This window comes from Vulpes lagopus, chromosome 21, assembly GCF_018345385.1.
Source record: "Vulpes lagopus strain Blue_001 chromosome 21, ASM1834538v1, whole genome shotgun sequence".
NCBI lineage: Eukaryota > Metazoa > Chordata > Mammalia > Carnivora > Canidae > Vulpes > Vulpes lagopus.
Genome location: NC_054844.1, coordinates 1,364,231 through 1,383,452, shown reverse-complemented (window position 1 = coordinate 1,383,452; position 19,222 = coordinate 1,364,231). Strand labels below are relative to the sequence as shown.

General features: G+C 44.5%; 1 protein-coding gene across 50 annotated transcripts in view; it reads left to right on the top strand.

The window, feature by feature from the left end:
• CACNA1C (calcium voltage-gated channel subunit alpha1 C) overlaps positions 1-19,222 on the top strand; it is a 760,002-nt gene that overhangs the window by 618,123 nt on the left and 122,657 nt on the right. For all 50 annotated transcript variants that reach the window (XM_041735639.1, XM_041735630.1, XM_041735636.1 and 47 more), the window contains 5 exons: positions 7,579-7,786; positions 8,728-8,848; positions 10,519-10,633; positions 11,403-11,523; positions 11,867-11,936. In XM_041735639.1, coding sequence (XP_041591573.1) covers positions 7,579-7,786; positions 8,728-8,848; positions 10,519-10,633; positions 11,403-11,523; positions 11,867-11,936 — 635 coding nt within the window. The remainder of the gene's footprint in view (positions 1-7,578; positions 7,787-8,727; positions 8,849-10,518; positions 10,634-11,402; positions 11,524-11,866; positions 11,937-19,222) is intronic.

The following is a 19,222-nucleotide window of genomic DNA, read 5'->3' as shown; positions in this document are numbered from 1 at the left end:
TGTGTGAGAGATCCCACCACCAACCCACCCCTGCTCTCACCACACACATACACACAGGAGTGCCTGAGTAACCCATGTCCCCTTGTTTTTCCCTCCAGTAAGTATAAATATGTCATATTCATAGTAAGATTCATTCACTCAACAAAATATTCATTAATCACCCCCTTTACTAGGCACTGTTGTAAGCACTGAGAATATGAACAAAGTAGGTGAACTCCCTTCTCCTGTGAGCCTTATATTCTGGAGGCAAGTGGTGATGAGTATATTAAAAGCAGGAATGGGGATAGAATTGGTCAGGGAGGACCCGCTGTGGTGAGGGGACATTTGAGCAGAGCCCTGCAGGGACCGAAGAAGCAAGCCACACACAGTTCTGGAGGAGACTTCTGCATACAGCAGAAAGACAGGTACCAGGGCAGGAGTATGCATGGAGGCTGAGGGGACAGCCCAGGACCACTGAGCTAGAGCTAAAGAGTAGGGAGATGGGAGGGGATATGGTCATTGAGGCAGTAAAGGCTGATCCTGCATGGTCTAACAGGACTTGAAGTTGTGTTAAGACTTGATGTGACTTACAGTTATTTTTTTTTATTTTTTTAAAGATTATTTATTTATTTATTCATGAGGGACAGAGAGAGAGAGAGAGAGACAGAAGCAGAGGGAGAAGCAGGCTCCATGCAGGGAGCCCGACGTTGGACTCAACCCCTGGTCTCCAGGATCACGCCCTGGGCTGAAGGCAGCGCTAAACCGCTGAGCCACCCAGGCTGCCCTGACTTACAGTTTATAAGGGCCTCCTGTTGCAGGGGTATGGAGTACATAGATGGTTATTTACTTCCCATCACATGGCATGTCAGGAAGTATGTAATATAAGTTTGTCTTGTTTTTGGTGATTCTAAGTGTAGAAACTTGGTTAAGGGAGTGTCTGCCAGATTTCTCCACTGTTAAGGTACTCTTTCTCTTTGTGATTAATAAGTAATCTATGGAGTCATACTTTGAGAGTGTATGAATACCCTACTCGCCAATGATGTTTCACCTATGGTTTTAGTGTCTGTGATAATCTTTACCTGAATTAGTTGCTGCTGCAAAAGGGTAATCTTCTAATTCATTCATTAATTCATATTATTCATTTGATATATTCTGTAAAGGAAGACTCTCCCTCCTTTTTTAAGTATCAGTGGATTTAGATGGTTTTTTCAATGTGTTATAATTCATTGCTAATAATTAAAAAAAAAAGGCATGGTGCATTTAAGGGCCTTTCACCTGAGATGTGTGTAACATGGAGAGTCTGCATGGAGCAAATGTCGAAGCAGGGCAGTCCATCAGGTGGCAGAAATCCAGCTAGAAGATTGCTGGCTCAGCTGGTGACAGAGTAGTGGGAAGTGACCAGAGTCAGGCTTCACCTGTTGATGTGGGGGGCGAAAGATACATGAAGGGTGACTGCAAGGGTTATGTCTTGAGCCAGAAACTACAATTGTCACTTATTAAGTGATAAGATGGGGTAAGAGTTCTGTCCTTCCACAAGTCTCATGTTCTGAGCCCACCACTGGTTGACCAAGAGAAACACAGACTTTCCCTGGATATCTTGAGAGACATAGGGAAGCATAAGAAGAGTCCTCACTTTTAATCAAATCCTCCACCCCACTGCCAACCCCTCCGACCATTAGAGCCCTCACCCCTGCTCCACTGCCAGCCCCTCTTGGTACTCACTATCTGCCATCTGTCATGCCCCGCATTTCCAAAGAGGTCTCTTCCATTGGAGACTCATTTTGTTTCTCTACCATGGCCTCCATATTCCCAAGAACCCCTGGTGTTCTGAGGAGCTCCTCCCACATCCCCTTCCCTCTCTGCCTCCTGGCTGCTCCACCCCACTAAACCTCTGTCCAGTCTGGGGCCTCCCTGTCTGCCTCCCTATAGGGTCCCTGTGGCTGCCAGACACCTCTGAACCTCAGTCGTGAGCCTGGTTTGAGTTATCTCCCTCATGTCCATGCACCTCATGAAAATTAAGGCTTCCAACTTCTATGGCCATAAAGACTTTCCCAGAATATTCCATGACAGTTGAACACAGAGAAGATCTCTAGAGGGTTCTGTGACCTTAACCCATGTGCTGACCCTCTCCCCTCTGATAGAACTGGAAATTCTCATTATAAATATGCCCTAAAGTTATTGATTCCTAAATACCAGCCTACTGACAAGTGTTGGAGGGGTTGCATGAAAATTACTCAAACCCCAATGCCAAAGATTATAATTTCATAGTTGTAAAGTGAGGCATGGCAATCAGTACTTCGAATATGACCAAAATCCTAGGCAGTTTCCTCTCCAGCCAGGGATGCAAACACTGCTTCAAGTATAAGAGGGACAGGTATTCTATCCCCAGAGAGGTTCTCTTCTTGCTTTAAGCAGAACAAGTATTACCACCTCTAGCCTATTGAGGCACCAGGCAGTCTATCACACATATTGGGTGAGGACAAAGATGGAGAGAATGGAAGAATGAAACTTCTGTCCTCAAGAATTCAGAGCCATTGTAAATGGGATTGACTCCTTAATTTCTCTTTCTTCAGTCTCATTGTTAGTGTATAGAAATGCCACTGACTTCTGGGCATTGATTTTGTATCCTGCCACACTGCCAAATTGCTGTATGAGTTCTAGCAATCTTCGGGTGGAGGCTTTTGGGTTTTCTACGTAGAGTATCATGTCATCGGCGAAGAGGGAGAGTTTGACTTCTTCTTCGCCAATTTGAATGCACCCAAAAGCATAAGATACCTAGGAATAAACCTAACCAAAGAGGTAAAGGATCTATACCCTGAAAACTATAGAACACTTCTGAAAGAAATTGAGGAAGACACAAAGAGATGGAAAAATATTCCATGCTCATGGATTGGCAGAATTAATATTGTGAAAATGTCAATGTTACCCAGGGCAATGTACACGTTTAATGCAATCCCTATCAAAATACTGGACTTTCTTCAGAGAGTTAGAACAAATTATTTTAAGATTTGTGTGGAATCAGAAAAGACCCTGAATAGCCAGGGGAATTTTATAAAAGAAAACCATATCTGGGGGCATCACAATGCCAGATTTCAGGTTGTACTACAAAGCTGTGATCATCAAGACAGTGTGGTCCTGGCACAAAAACAGACACATAGATCAATGGAACAGAATAGAGAATCCAGAAGATCAATGGAACAGAATAGAGAATCCCTCAACTTTATGGTCAACTAATATTCGACAAAGGAGGAAAGACTATCCATTGGAAGAAAGACAGTCTCTTCAATAAATGGTGCTGGGAAAATTGGACATCCACATGCAGAAGAATGAAACTGGACCACTCTCTTGCACCAGACACAAAGATAAACTCAAAATGGATGAAAGATCTAAATGTGAGACAAGATTCCATCAAAATCCTAGAGGAGAACACAGGCAACACCCTTTTTGAAATCAGCCACAGTAACTTCTTGCAAGATACATCTACGAAGGCAAAAGAAACAAAAGCAAAACTGAGCTATTGGGACTTCATCAAGATTAAGAAGCTTTTGCACAGCAAAGGGTACAGTCAACAAAACTAAAAACCTACAGAATGGGAGAAGATATTTGCAAATGACTTATCAGATAAAGGGCTAGTTTCCAAGATCTATAAAGAACTTATTAAACTCAACAGCAAAGAAACAAACAATCCAATCATGAAATGGGCAAAAGACATGAAGAGAAATCTCACAGAGGAAGACATAGACATGGCCAACAAGCACATGAGAAAATGCTCCTCATCACTTGCCATCAGGGAAATACAAATCAAAACCACAATGAGATACCACCTCACACCAGTGAGAATGGGGAAAATTAACAAGGCAGGAAACCACGAATGTTGGAGAGGATGTGGAGAAAAGGGAACCCTCTTACACTGTTGGTGGGAATGTGAACTGGTGCAGCCCCTCTGGAAAACTGTGTGGAGGTTCCTCAAAGAGTTAAAAATAAATCTGCCCTACGACCCAGCAATTGCACTGTTGGGGATTTACCCCAAAGATACAGATGCAATGAGACACCGGGACACCTGCACCCCAATGTTTCTAGCAGCAATGTCCACAAGAGCCAAACTGTGGAAGGAGCTTCGGTGTCCATCGAAAGATGAACGGATAAAGAAGATGTGGTCTATGTATACAATGGAATATTCCTCAGCCATTAGAAACAACAAATACCCACCATTTGCTTTGACGTGGATGGAACTGGTGGGTATTATGCTGAGTGAAGTAAGTCAATCGGAGAAGGACAAACATTATATGGTCTCATTCATTTGGGGAATATAAATAATAGTGAAAGGGAATAGAGGGGAAGGGAGAAGAAATGGGTAGGAAATATCAGAAAGGGAGACAGAACATGAAGACTCCTAACTCTAGGAAACGAACTAGGGGTGGTGGAAGGGGAGGAGGGCCGGGTGTTGGGTGACTGGGTGGCGGGCATTGAGGGGGCACTTGATGGGATGAGCACTGGTTGTATGTTGGCAAATTGAACACCAATAAAAAATAAATTTATTATTTAAAAAAAAGAACTCAGAGCCTATTTGGGTAAGACAAGACTGTCACAAATGAAAAACACTGAAGAGCATTTATAGAACAGATACAAATAAACATATTAATATTCTGCAAACAGAGGAAGTGTGGCAGACAAAATAGAGGCAGAGAAAAGTTGAATTTGTGAAGGAGAAAGGAGCATTAAAGACTTCAGGCTGGGAAGAAGTTCACATTTACATCCAAACGGTTGGCCCATATGCTTCTTTCAACTAATATGGAACTATTCTCTGGAGAGAAGTACTGAGGCTGAGGTGCAGCTGTGAGACTATAATGGGAATGATTTGCATGTCACCCTGTTAAGTGGCAAAAAAACAATTCACTGTATATATTAGTAATAAGCTGGGAATGCCTGAAGTGGAGGAGGTAAAGATCGTGACCTGGAAGGCAGACAGGCCAAAGGTGGAGCTAAGAAAGTAAGACTTCTCTGTTGTTGTACCTGCTGCAGTAGGAAGCTGTGTTCCTTTGGCTATGGTGCATTGTGTTTCCTTACATTCACTGACCCAAGACACATCCAGCAGCCATTAGCAGCCCACACCTCTCCCCTATTCCAAGAGGAAGGGATTTTTCCTAGGCTATAATGGAGAACCTCTGTATTTACAGTGGAGAAAGGGTCTGTTATTATAAGGACTAGGGGCTTCCTCTCCAAGGAACCCCACCAATGGCCCACCTCTGCCCGGGAAGACCTCTCTACTTTACTCACAGACTCCCACCCTGTGGGTGAGATGGGTTTCCTGCAACCCAGGATTTCCCAGACTTGCCTGCTTAGCAGAATCATCTCAGATGCTTGTTAAAAATATAGATTTCTGGGCCCCAAACTACAACTATTGAATCAGAATCTCCAGAAGAGAGGCTTTTTTAAAAACCGATTCTTTGGACAGCAGGGTAAATCTGGGAAAACTCACTAAGGCTTGTACCCTCTCTTACCCATGGGTGATCAGTTGCTGCTTGGGCTGAGAGCAGCATTCTTGGGGAAAAAATAATTTTAATGTGTTTTTCTGTCTAAAGACCAATAGCAATAACAGTAATTACTAACCTTTATCAACTGTGTGCCAGGCACTATAGTAGGGTGGTTTTTTTTAAGAGTAGGAATTATATTTTTTCAGTTTTTTTGAGAAATAATTGCCACACATCACTGTATGAACCTAAAGCATACAGCAGGTTTGATTTACATATATTATGAAAAGATTGCCACAATAGGTTTAGTTAACATCCATTGTCTTATATAAATATAATAAAAAGAAAAGGAAAAAATCCTTTTTCTTGATGAAAACTCTTAGGATCTGCTGTTAATATAATGGAGCTGTGATAACTAGCCATCATACTGTAATTACATCACTATGACCTATTTATCTTCTAACTGGAATTTTGTACCTTTTGACACTCTCATCCAATTCTCCCTCCTCCCACCCCCTGCCTCTGATAACCATGAATCTGATCTCTCTTTCCATGAGGTAGGTGGTTTTTTGGTTCTTTGGGGTTTTGCTTTTAGATTCCACATGTAGGGAAATCATGCAGTATTAGTCTTTCTCTGACTTATTTCACTTAGCATAATGTCCTCAAGGTCCATCCATGTTTTCATAAATGGTAGGATTTCCTCATTTTTCATGGATGAATAACATTCCTCTGTGTGTGTGTGTGTGTGTGTGTGTGTGTGTGTGTGTGTGTATTATATACCACAAGTTCTTTGTCCACTCATCCCTTGACAGACACTTGGGTTGGCTATTGTAAATAATACTGCAAAGAACATGGGGAGTGCAGATATCTTTTGGAGTTAGTGTTTTCATTTCCTTTGGGTATATTCCCAGAATTGGGATCACTGGATCATATGGTAGTTAATATGTAACTTTTTGAGGAACCTCCACAGAATCTGCACCAATTTTCACTCCCACCAACAGTGCACCAGGGTTCCCCTTTCTCCACATCCTTGCCAACACTTGTTATCTCTTGTCTTTTTGATGATATCCATTCTGATAGGTGTGAGGTGATCATTTTAATTTGCATTTCCCTAATGACTAATGATGTTGAGCACCTTTTCCTGTATTTGATGACCTTTCATATATCTTCTTTAGAAAAGCGTCTATTCAAGTCCTGTGCTTAATTTCTTTTTAAACACCATTCTTTTGTTTAAGATTTTGTTTATTTACTTATTTGAGAAAGAGAGAGAGCATGCGCATGTGCAATTGTGGGGAGGGAGAGGGACAAGCAGACTCTAGGCTGAGCATGGAGCCTGACACAGGCTCGATATCAGAACCCGGAGATCATGGTCTGAGTCGAAATCAAGAATTAGATGCCCAACTGACTAAGCCACCCAGGTGTCCCCTGTGCCAAATTTTGACTTGGATTATTTGGGGTTTTGTTTTTTGATTGTTGTTGTTTTGCTTTGTTTTTGCGGTTGAGTTGTCTGAGTTCTTTCTGTATTTGAATATTAACCCCTTATCGGCTATATATTTGCAAATATTTTTTCCTGTTCCATAGGTTGTCTTTTCACTTTGTTGATTGTTTCTTTTGCTGACCAGAAGCTTTATACTTTGATGTAATCCCACTTGTTTATTCTTTATTTTGTTGCTAGGTGGGCTGGGTTTTTGTTTGTTTGTTTGTTTGTTTGTTTGTTTTTGGTTTTTTTTTTTTTGTCTCATGTAATCTTCCCAATAACCTAATGAAGTATGTGCTACTGTTACCACTATTTTCTCGGATGGAGAGGCAAATAGAGAGGAAGTTAAGTGACTTTCCCAACTGCAATTAGCAGTTGGCAACTGGCAGAGCTAGGCTGAAACTCAGGCTTCAGACTTCTGAGCTCCGTCTATTCGCCATTACACATTACTATCCTGGGACCTTGAATTAACTAGCTCCACACTCTAATCATGAGCTTACCAGCCCAATCCACACCACTACTACTTCTCCACTGAAAGGGAAAAGAAGGAGTTGTAATTTATCTTAAAATTTCTATTGAATGTGTGAATGAAGAGAGATGTTAAGAAAAGCGTAGAGAAAGGACACTAATCTCCCTCATGTTGGTCCCCAGATACTGGAACTCCTTAAGCAACCTGGTGGCATCCTTGCTGAATTCTGTGCGTTCTATCGCCTCCCTGCTGCTACTCCTCTTTCTCTTCATCATCATCTTCTCCCTCCTGGGGATGCAGCTCTTTGGAGGAAAGTTCAACTTTGATGAAATGCAGACTCGGAGGAGCACATTTGATAACTTTCCACAGTCCCTCCTCACCGTGTTTCAGGTATGGACTCTTCTCTGCTGGGATGTGAGTGGGAGGGTGATTGAGTGGTGGGGTTGGGGCTGGGAGGAGAAAGAGCCTTGAAAGAGTGGTGGGAAGCTTCATCCTTGCATTGGGCAACCAAAGCCAGCCTAGATTAGCCATGGAGGGACCATGCCCAGGAGAGTCTCGAGTTCTTTCTGTAGTTCCTTCTATCCTCAGTCCCCCATGGAATTCCACTGTTGGACGGACCACTGGGGAAAAAAATATAATTAAATATAGTTTAAAAATTCTTGCTTAACCATAGAAACCTTTATTCAAATAAATTCTATATGAACGCCCGAAGTATAAGCAAAGGAAAGCAGACTGCCCTCGTTGGGGGAGGGGAGGGTGATGAAGCTCTCCGTCTTCACTACCCACCATGCTTGCCCCTGGAAAAAATATAACTAGCCCATCAAATTTGTCATTTCATAGATACTTTGATGTAGGGAAAAGCTAAAGTAGCACTTGTTGAAGTTTCAAAGTAGATCGATTTACAAGAAAAATAATATATGGACGTGGCCAAAATCTTAAAGATAGTGCCCAAATGACTAATCTTGGGGAAAGCTGGAACAGCATAGTACTCTCTCAATGACCACATTTGTAAAAGCCATGAGGAATGGCTGATGGCCGCCATCTTGTGCAGTGTATGTGAGTAGAAGCAGATACTTTGACCAGGAAGCCCTTCCAGTAACTTCTCAAATAATATCATGCCAGGGCCCATGCACTTTGTGGAAGGATGGGGTCAAACTTGCCCAGGTGATTAGCTCAGAGCCCCTGGGAGGAGAACTGGGGGCTGAGAGGAGGGAAAGAGATGAAAAAGAGATTTTAGATTTTTGTTAAGACAGTGGGGCAGGGCAGGGGAGTTTTGGGGTTTGCTGTTGGTCTAACGCTGTGTCCCTTATTGGTGGGAATGTGTCATTCAGATCCTGACCGGGGAGGACTGGAATTCGGTGATGTATGATGGGATCATGGCTTATGGCGGCCCCTCTTTTCCAGGGATGTTAGTCTGTATTTACTTCATCATCCTCTTCATCTGTGGAAACTGTATCCTTTGCTCCTGCCTCCCCGTCCCTGCTGCCCCACCCTCCCTCAGCCTGCAGCACGATGCCAAATACGTGTGCCCAGCAGGTCCTGACTCAGGGCTGAAAAGTGTGGCTGCCTGCCCACAGGGCCCCCAGGCAAGCAGGGGAAAGGTGTGCTCTGGGGAGAAAATGTGTCCTGTCCCAGAACCACCTTAGCCATGGAGGTGGGTCTTGGTGGAAGACTGGAGCTTTGGCATAGGTCGGGATAGAAGCTCATCTTCCTGAACCAGTTTGGGATGGAGTGTCGCCCAACTCCAAGAGGTGTGTTCTCATTATAGTCTAGGTGAACAACGCCCTCTGGTGTCGTGCATATACGGGTACTCACATAGATTCCAGTGTGAACGCACTTGGAGTTGGGTGCCCTGGCTGCCCTAGGCTGGTGCCACTGGAGGTAAGAAGTACAGTCCAGGGGATCTGAGCCATCATCCTTGAAATGACCTTCATCTCTCCTCCCTATTTTCTGCTCAGTGTCCCTCCCTCCGAAGCTGCTCTCCAGAACTTTAGTCCCAGGCAGAGTTGGACAGGCTTCACCAAGCAGACCTGACAGGTCCTCGCTGATCCAGGCCATGGGCAGGTTTCCACGGTCTCAAGCCGCAGGCAGTCTTCTCTCCTCCTGGTCATAACCGTGTGAGGGTCGTGTTCAGAGACAGATGGTAAAGTAGAAGCAGCTCTGGCCCAAGATTTGCATTTAAATCATAGCTTAATGTAGTGCTGAGAGCAGGGGCATTGATGTCAGCAGACAGGTTTCACCTTTAACCAGCTGGTGACCTCAGCAGACTAAAAGCTCTCTACCTCAGTGTCTATAAAACGGGGTGATGAACCGTTAGTGACTCCTACTTAATGGGTCATGGTGAGGTTTAATGGGATAATGTATGCAAAGCCCCTGCCACAATGCCAGGGGACCAGGAGCAGGTACACACTAGCGTCCTTGGACAAGCCCATCACCTCTGTGGGTTGTGGCTTCCTGATATGTGAAGTGGGGTGAGTCCGGGGGTCCTAGGGGTGGAAGTTAGACTTAACAAATGTTAAGGCCCCATGCAGCTACACTCCCTTTGCTTCTGCAATTCTCTGACCTGCAGCGTTTCTATTCAAGGTCGGGGCGGGGGGTCGGGGGGGATAGAAAGAGGCAAATGGTCGCTTCACTTCAAAGTTCCCAAGATTCAGCCAGCTGCAGCTCAATACTCCAAGGGTCTTTGTATGCACTGGCTCACATGAAGAGTTGGCAGAGATTGGGCCACCTCCTCGGTGCCCGGTTTTAAAGAACCGCTCTTAAGAGCATTCTGCATTCTGCTAGGGACAGTGCTGTTTATAATGGCAATTACAACCAGTCATCTCAGTGGGGAAACCAATAGCGAAACCTAGCAATTAAAGAGCAAGGCAGGCTCACGGCCTCACTCACTGCCCACTCAAGCTTGCATGCTAGCCTGCTCTCAACCCCTTAGAAGACTCCCAGTAGCCAAGAGGGTAGTGGGAAGGAGGAACACCCTGGACTGGGAACTCTCACAGTGAGTCACCGTGGAGCTCATTCTGTGGGGAACTCTATCACTGCATGTCCTGCACCTTCCCTGCTCCCTGTGCCCACCAAAAATCCCAAGGCCAAGGGTCATTTTCTTTAAGAATGGACACAAACAGATATCCTACTGAATGTGTTCTTGGCCATTGCTGTGGACAACCTGGCTGATGCTGAGAGCCTCACATCTGCCCAAAAGGAGGAGGAAGAAGAGAAAGAGAGAAAGAAGCTGGCCAGGTAACCCTCTAAGCTTACCCAGGCCCAGGGCCCCAGGGTTCCCAGTTCTGGAATGTCATCCCCTTTAGTGATAAAGAGAAGCTTGGGCGCTGGCCTCTGTCAGCCATCTCAGCTAGAAGGCACTGGGTTTGGGGCTTCCTACAGAAAGTTGGGCCTCTCTCCTAATTCCTTGCCATGGCTCTAATGTAGGGACCATCATGAGTTACAGTCTCTGTGAAGGTGCTGGATTTCCCCACCCACTTAAGAAGTTGGGGGATTCTTTTTTGAGAAGGGAAATCATGATAGGTGGGGGGAGTGAGGGATTGGGAGAGGAGGAAGGCAGCCACTCAGAGGGGAAATGCAGTTCCAGCTAACTAACTCCCTTTTGCTGCTTGATAATTTACCTCCAATGTTCAGAAAGCAAGATAAGGCCCTGCATTGTCTTCTTTTGTCTAAATGGGACTATCATAGGTCTCACGTTTCCTGGATATTGGACTGAGTCTCCCAGGAACCAATCCTGAATCAGATCCAGAAGCTTTCTCTGATTCAGACAGGGAATGGAGCAGCTAGGAAACTGAAAGAGGTCAGCTGAGTACCAGATAGAGCAAGGTGTGGCCAGGTGCCTGCATTGTGGGTCCAACCCGTGACATCTGTGATTGAGGGCACATGGACATAGGCCCAGGGAATCTGCTCCTACTAGTCCCCAGGAGACCAGAGAGTGGTCCATTTCTTCATGTTTCCTATCATTCAGTAAACATCCCTTTAATTTTTCCTCCTGCTGACCGGCCAGGACTGCCAGCCCAGAGAAGAAACAAGAGATAGTGGAGAAGCCAGCAGTGGAGGAAACCAAGGAGGAAAAAATTGAACTGAAATCCATTACAGCTGATGGAGAGTCCCCACCCACCACTAAGGTAAGAAGCCATCTCCTTCCAGGAGCTGGCAGGGCCATTGCTGGGAGAAGGAGAACACAGTCTTCCCAGGTCAGACACCCATGGAAAGGAGGGAAGAAGGAAAGAAAGAGACTTAGTGGAAGAAAGCCTACGAGGAGCACTAGCAATTTGAAGAGAAGACAGACTGGTTGAGTCTCAATCTTCTATTGATGTCTTAAAGGGTATATGCAAGATAACAAGGATATATTTTTGAGTCAACAGCTCAGCCACTGATTATGATGTAATTCCAAGTCTACTCCAAGCCTCGCTAACTAGGGAATGTATCTAACTGGCTTCTTCCTCCTTCTCTCCTTTGGCTGCCTAGATCAACATGGATGACCTCCAGCCCAATGAAAATGAGGATAAGAGTCCCTACCCCAACCCAGAAAATACAGGTACCAATCCCACTGCCTAACCCTGAGGTTGGGAGGTTGGTGGTAGGGATCTAGATTCTAAAGCCACGTGGAAGTAGCTATGTATTAGGGACCAGTGGTTCCAGTTTCCCTCTACAAGCACTTTGCACTGCTAAATGTCTTCTGTATCTGTAGTTAGTCATTACCAATTATCATCTACAGGTTTCCTCATAAAAACAACATATCAGTTAATAAATTGTGTTTAAGCAGTGCCTTTATGCCCTTTGGAAGGTGGGTTCTATAAGCATTTAAGGTTTTATTATATCTTATGCCATAAAATCATCATCTTATATGATTTATTAATATAACATGTTGCAGCATGACACTCACTTAATAATAATAGTAAATCCCAACTCTGTCTTGCCTTTACTCGGATGGCAATACTGAACACAAGGACAGCTGCTACCACAGATGTCCCACTTGTTGCTTTGTAAAATGCTTTCATTTATTATAAAAAGAACTCTTAGCAACTCAGCCTTCTCATCTTCTGATACATAAGTTGGCAGGCAGTCTCCTTTGAGAGGGCTTACTGTCAGAGGTCCTCAAGCCTCCCTCCAGAATTCACTTCTCTGCTTCATGACGCTCCACATCCCATATAAGCCAGAGGTTGCCTTCCTTTCCCTACAACTGCAGCTGTTACTACCAGCTTCAAGCCTGCAGTCAACTGCACACAAGCAAGGGACTGTTGTTTTACTGGCATTTTCTTCTCTATGGAGGTTAAGCTATATTTAGGTTGGTAAACACATTAAGTGGCTAAAAACCCTCTACCAGTATTAACAAAGCTAGGTTTTCCTTTTGGCCTTCCCTCCACTGGTCCTTTTGGCCTTCCCCTGTCTGGTCTGCAAGGGCACTGGCAGCCATCTTTTCTTTCCCCTGGGAAGCAGGCTCGCTGCAATCATGCCATCCTCACTTACCTCCCACCTCAAGAGAAAGACAATGTGGCTTGCTGGGGATTGGATCAAAGGAAGAGCAGGAAGTGTGTCTGAAGTCTGAAACCTCTTCTGGGTGGAAATTCTTGCGGGATTTCAAAGAAAGAGCTAGACATGCTGACCAAAGTCAATGGGGAATTCTGTCTTGGTCCTGAATCAACAAATTAACTAAAATGACATTTTGGAGATAATTAAGGGAATATTGAATATAGACTGGAAACTAATGATTTTAAGTAGTTTTTGTTTATTTTGTTACTGCAGTAGTGTGTATGTGTGTGTGCTTTTTAAAGATTTTATTTATTTATTCATGAGAGACACACAGAGAGAGGCAGAGAGATATAGGCAGAGGGAGAAGCAGGCGCCCTGCAAGGAGCCTGATGTGGGACTCAATCCCAGGACCTTGGGATCACAACCTGAGCCAAAGGCAGACACTCAACTGCTGAGCCACCCAGGCGTTCCTGCAGTAGTGTTTCTGTAGTTCAATCTTATAAATGTAGCCATGTGTATAGCTAGGGTCTAACATATGTAGAAATTGCTTTAAAATATACTCCAGCAACTCCTGTTGAAGCTGGCTATGGAGATTCACTACGCAAGTCTCTGTACCTGTGTGTGTATTTTCAAGGTTTAAAAAGGAAGACAGTCAAAACTTTGGGATTGTCCCCTGCATATTTTCAGAACACATGCTTTGAAACTAGAACTCAAACACAAGAAGAAATTTGGAAGAAACTCAAACACATGGAGGTTAAGAGCATCCTACTAAAAGATGAATGAGTCAACCATGAAATTAGAGAATAATTAAAAAGATTCATGGAAACTAAAGAAAATGAAGATACAACTGTTCAAAATCTTTGGGATACAGCAACAGCAGTCCTCAGAGGGAAATACATCACGATATAAGCTTCCCTCAAAAAATTGGAAAAAAACTCAAATACACAAGCTAACCTCACACCTAAAGGAATTGGAGAACAGCATGTAAAGCCTACACCAAACAGAAGAAGAGAGATAATAAAGATTCGAGCAGAGCTCAATGAAATAGAGACCAGAAGAACAGTAAAACAGATCAACAAAATCAGGAGTTGGTTCCTTGAAAGAATTAACAAGACAGATAAGCCATTGGCCAGCCTTATTAAAAACAAAAGAGAAAAGACTCTAATTAATAAAATCACGAATGAAAAAGGAGAGATCACAACTAATACCAAGGAAATACAAAAGATTTTAAAAATGTATTATGAGCAGCTCTATGCCAATGAATTAGGCAATCTAGAAGAAATGGATGCATTTCTGTAAAACCACAAATTACCAAAACTGGAACAGAAAGAAATAGAAAACCTGAATGGGCCAATGACCAGGGAGGAAATTGAAGCAGTCATCAAAAACCTCCCAAGACACAAAAGTCCAGAGCCAGATGGCTTCCCTGGGGAATTCTATCAAACGTTTAAAGAAGAAACAATACCTATTCTACTAAAGCTGTTCCGAAAGATATAAAGGGACGGAATACTTCCAAACTCATTTTATGAGGCCAGCATTACCTTGATCCCAAAACCACACAAAGACGCCACCAAAAAGAACAGCAGATCAATATCCCTGATGAACACAGATGCAAAAATTCTCAACAAGAAACTAGCCAATAGGATCCAACAGTGCATTAAGAATATTATTCACCACAACCAAGTGGGATTTATCTCCAGGATACAAAGGTGGTTCAACACTCGTAAAACAATCAATGTGATAGATCACATCAATAAGAGAAAAAACAAAACCACGTGATCCTCTCAATAGATGCAGAGAAAGCACTTGACAAAATACAGCATCCATTCCTGATCAAAACTCTTCAGAGTGTAGGGATGGAGGGAAAGAGGACAGTCTCTTCAATAAATGATGCTAAGAAAATTGGACAGCCACATGCAGAAAAATGAAACTAGACCATTCATTCTCTTGCACCATACACAAAGATAAACTCAAATGGATGAAAGATCTAAATGTGAGACAAGAATCCATCAAAATCCTAGAGGAGAACACCGGCTTGTGTTTTTTTTGTTTTGTTTTGTTTTGTTTTATTCAAACACCTTTAATTTTTAAAAACGCCCAACATCAAATAGCAACTGGCTCCCTGCTGCGGGGGGTGTGCTCACAGACAGAGGCCTCAGGGCCACCCGTGAGGCACGGTGACAACACAGTGCCGGGCAGCCAGAGACCTGACCCAGGACCACTGTTACCGGCCGCCTGCGGGCCTCCCTGTGGCCTCCCGTCCCCCCCCACCACCAGAGGCAGCTCGTGCTGGGTCCAGGGTGGGCTCAGCCCCCAGAAGCAGCAGTGAGGTTCCTGAGGGCCGTGGCTCCCACAAGGCAGTCCAGCTACCTGGTGTGCAGCGTGGGGACGGTGGCCACAGCCCCCATCCGTCTCTGGGCTGCTGGGCGGGAGGGAGCGGCACAACCAAGCGTTTTGAACTTGGCCACAGCAACTTCTTGCAAGAGACATCTATGAAGGCAAGGGAAACAAAAGCAAAACTGAACTATTGGGACTTAATCAAGATAAAAAGCTTCTGCACAGCAAAAGAAACAGTCAACAAAACAAAACTAAAAGACAACCTACAGAATGGGAGAAGATATCGCAAATGACATATCAGATAGTATCTAAAAATCTATAAAGAATTTATCAAACTATAACCAAGAAACAATCCAATCATGAAATGGGCAAAAGACATGAACAGAAATTTCACCAAAGAAGACATAGACGTGGCCAACAAGCACGTGAGAAAATGCTCCGCATCACTTGCTATCAGGGAAACACACATCAAAACCACAATGAGATACCACCTCACACCAGTGAGAATGGTGAAAATTAACAAGACAGGAAACAACAAATGTTGGAGAGGATGTGGAGACAGGGGAACCCTCTTTTACTGTTGGGGGAGGATGTGAACTGGTGCAGCCACTCTGGAAAACTGTGAGGAGGTTCCTCAAAGAGTTAAAAACAGAGCTACCCTAAGACCCAGCAATTGCACTGTTGGGGATTTACCCCAAAGATACAGATGTAGTGAAACACTGGGACACCTGCACCCCAATGTTCATAGCAGCAATGTCCACAATAGCCAAACTGTGGAAGGAGCCTCAATGTCCTTCGACAGATGAATGGATAAAGAAGGTGTGTTCTTTATATGCAATGGAATATTACTCAGCCATTTGAAGAGATGAATACCCACCATTTGCTTCGACATGGATGGAATTGGAGGGTATTATGCTGAGTAAAATAAGTCAATCGGAGAAGGACAATCATCATATGGTTTCACTCATATGGGGAATATAAGAAATAGTGAAAGGGATTATAGGGGAAAGGAGGGGAACTGAGTGGGAAAAATTAGAGGGAGACAAACCGTGAGAGAATCCTAATGCTGGGAAAGAAACAACAGATTGTGGAAGGGGAGATGGGCAGGGGGGTGGGGTGACTGGGTGATTGATGGGCTCTAAGGAGGGCACTTGATGGGATGAGCACTGGGTGTTATATGTTGGTAAATTGAACTTCAATAAAAACAAGAAAGAAAGAAAAGAAAGAAAGAAAAAGAAAGAAAGAAAGAAAGAAAGAAAGAAAGAAAGAAAGAAAGAAAGAAAGAAAAGGAATCCCTCTGGGCCCCAAGCAGAGCCAGCCTGCACACAGCACAGGGGGCAGAGGGAGGATTTGAGGGTCCTTTCACATAGGCACCCAGTTGTAGGTAGCCCAGGCCTGCTGCTTGTACCAGGCAGTGGGGAAGCCACACCCACGACAAGAATCTCTGGTTTCATCATTCTAAATATAGTCATGCCTTTTCTCTCCTTTGTTGCCCTTTGAAATCAAAGAGAAGCAGGTCAGGGGAAAAAATAATAACGAGGACATTGTCACCATATTAGCCACGATAGAAAAGTCTCTCTGTTGACTCAGCGTTGAGGATTCTTAGGATGGTTTTGCTTTTAAATTGAAAAGCTATTCTCACAGTCTGCTGATTTCTCAGGATTCTTCGGGTTTTTGTGGTTTCCCTTCCCCGGTCATGTGGCCACCCTGCTCTAGCCTCCTGCAGACCCAGACCTACCCTGGTTTCTCTTGGTTCCAGGCATCTAGCACACCAATGTTGGGACCTGTGGTCCATAGATAATGAAGCTGTCCTGCTCAGCCCACCCCCACACTCGGGCCAACAGCCAACAGCCCCCCATTTGTTCACTGTCCCTGCTTTCCATTTTCTCACCCAGTGGTGGTATGCCCTTAAAGCTTGTGGTTCCATATGCCCCCCTTCCTCCACGGGACCAGCCTCTGCTTCCCAGCTCCTCCTTCCCCTGCCTCTGCAGGTCACCCCCCTGAACCTTAACACCAGGTGCAGCAGAAGTCTCCAAAGAACTCCTCCCAGGATCACTTGGCCTGCTGTCTCTGTTCTTGTCAACTTCTCATTCCCACTTGCTCTTCTTTCTTCTGAACCATAGAAGGCAGAGAACCTGATCTACCATCATCCTACCAACCCTGCCCTTTGCAGCCTCTGGGCATCTGGCCTCTGCTGTACCCACATCACATAGATGCCCCTTGGGAGGCAGCGCTGGCAAACAATGTACCTGCCCCACTTATGGCCAGACTCCCAGAGAGAGAAGGGGCAGGCTGGAGAATCCTCTCATATCTCTTCCTGCCCCTACTTCCCTCTCAGGCTTCCTACTCTGCCCCTATATCACCTACCCACCCCCTGATGTCATCCCCCTGCCCAGGCTGCTGTGCTTGCTTGTCCAGGTTGCACCCAAAGATTTGTGCCGAAGTGTCTAAGTGGGGCTCAGCTCCAGCCTGTACTCCCCGAGCCAGGGCCTCTGCCCTCCCATGAACACCCAGCGGAGGGGCCTGTTTCTGATTTACACAAAGTACCAACCAGCCAGCAGTGGCACATCAGTCCTTCTCTCCCTGTTTAATCCCCAAAGATCAGCAGTTGTTTGAGCATGCCCCCACCCCCCAGCTTGGTATACACTAAATTTTAGAAATATCTACTCACCTAGGCAGGGTGCCAAGGTTGTGCTTTTATTTAATCGATTCATTTATTAGAGTGAACATAGAGATATTAAGAGTCATTAAGGACTTAGAATTAAGAAGGATACCTGAAAAAGAAATGCCAATGACACCAGAGAATTCACAGGACAACACCAAGTGCTGTGGGGGCAGGGTGCTTGAACTGCTTGCTGGAGGTTCCAGCAAGAACAGAGCAGTGAGGTGAGAGCAGGGAGAGACATCCAGCCTTTATGAAGAAGGGTAGGCTGGGCCGGGCTTTGCATTTGGGGCATTGGAGAGGACAGAGGTTATTTCAGGACTGTACTGTTGTCATAGACAGGGAGCTGGAAGAAACCGTGGAGGTATTCATTCACTTAATAACTACCTATGAGGGGGGCGGGGCAAGATGGTGGAGGAGTAGGGTAGCCAAGTCACCTGTCCCCACCAACTTACCTAGATAACTTTCAAATCATCCTGAAAACCTATGAATCCAAACTGAGATTTAGCTGGAGTGCTACAGAAACAAGAGTTTGCACTTCTAACAAGTACAACTCATTTGTATCCACTCTGCACTGAGCGAAATGACTAGAAAGAAGAACTCAACATAAAAGAAAGAATCAGACACAGTACTCTCTGCCATAGAGCTATAGATTTTGGATTACAATTTGATGTCAGAAAGCCAATTCAGAAGCACAATTATAAAGCTACTGGTGGGGGATCCTGGGTAGCCCAGTGATTCAGCGCCTGCCTTCAGCTCAGGGCGTGATCCTGGGGACCTGGGATCGAGCCCCACATTGGGTTCCCTGCATGGAGCCTGCTTCTTCCTCTGCCTGTGTCTCTGCCTCTCCCTGTGTCTTTCATGAAAAAGTGAATGAATGAATGAATGAATAAAACAAAGCTACTGGTGGCTCTGGAGAAAAGCATAAAGGATTCAAGAGACTTCATGACTGCAGAATTTAGGTCTAATCAGGCAGAAATTAAAAATCAATTAAATGAGATGCAATCCAAACTGGAGGTCCTAAGGACAAGGGTTAATGAGGTAGAAGAAAGAATGAGTGACATAGAAGACAAGTTGATGGCAAGGAAGGAAGCTGAAGAAAAAAGAGAAAAAACAATTAAAAGACCATGATGAAAGGTTAAGGGAAATAAATGACAGCCTCAGAAGGAAAAATCTACGTTTAATTGGGGTTCCAGAGGGCGCTGAGAGGGACAGAGGACCAGAAAGCATATTTGAACAAATCATAGCTGAGACTTCCCTAATTTGAGGAGGGCAACAGGGATTCAGATCCAGAAGATAGAGAGGTCCCCCCATAAAATCAATAAAAACCATTCAACACCTTGACATTTAAT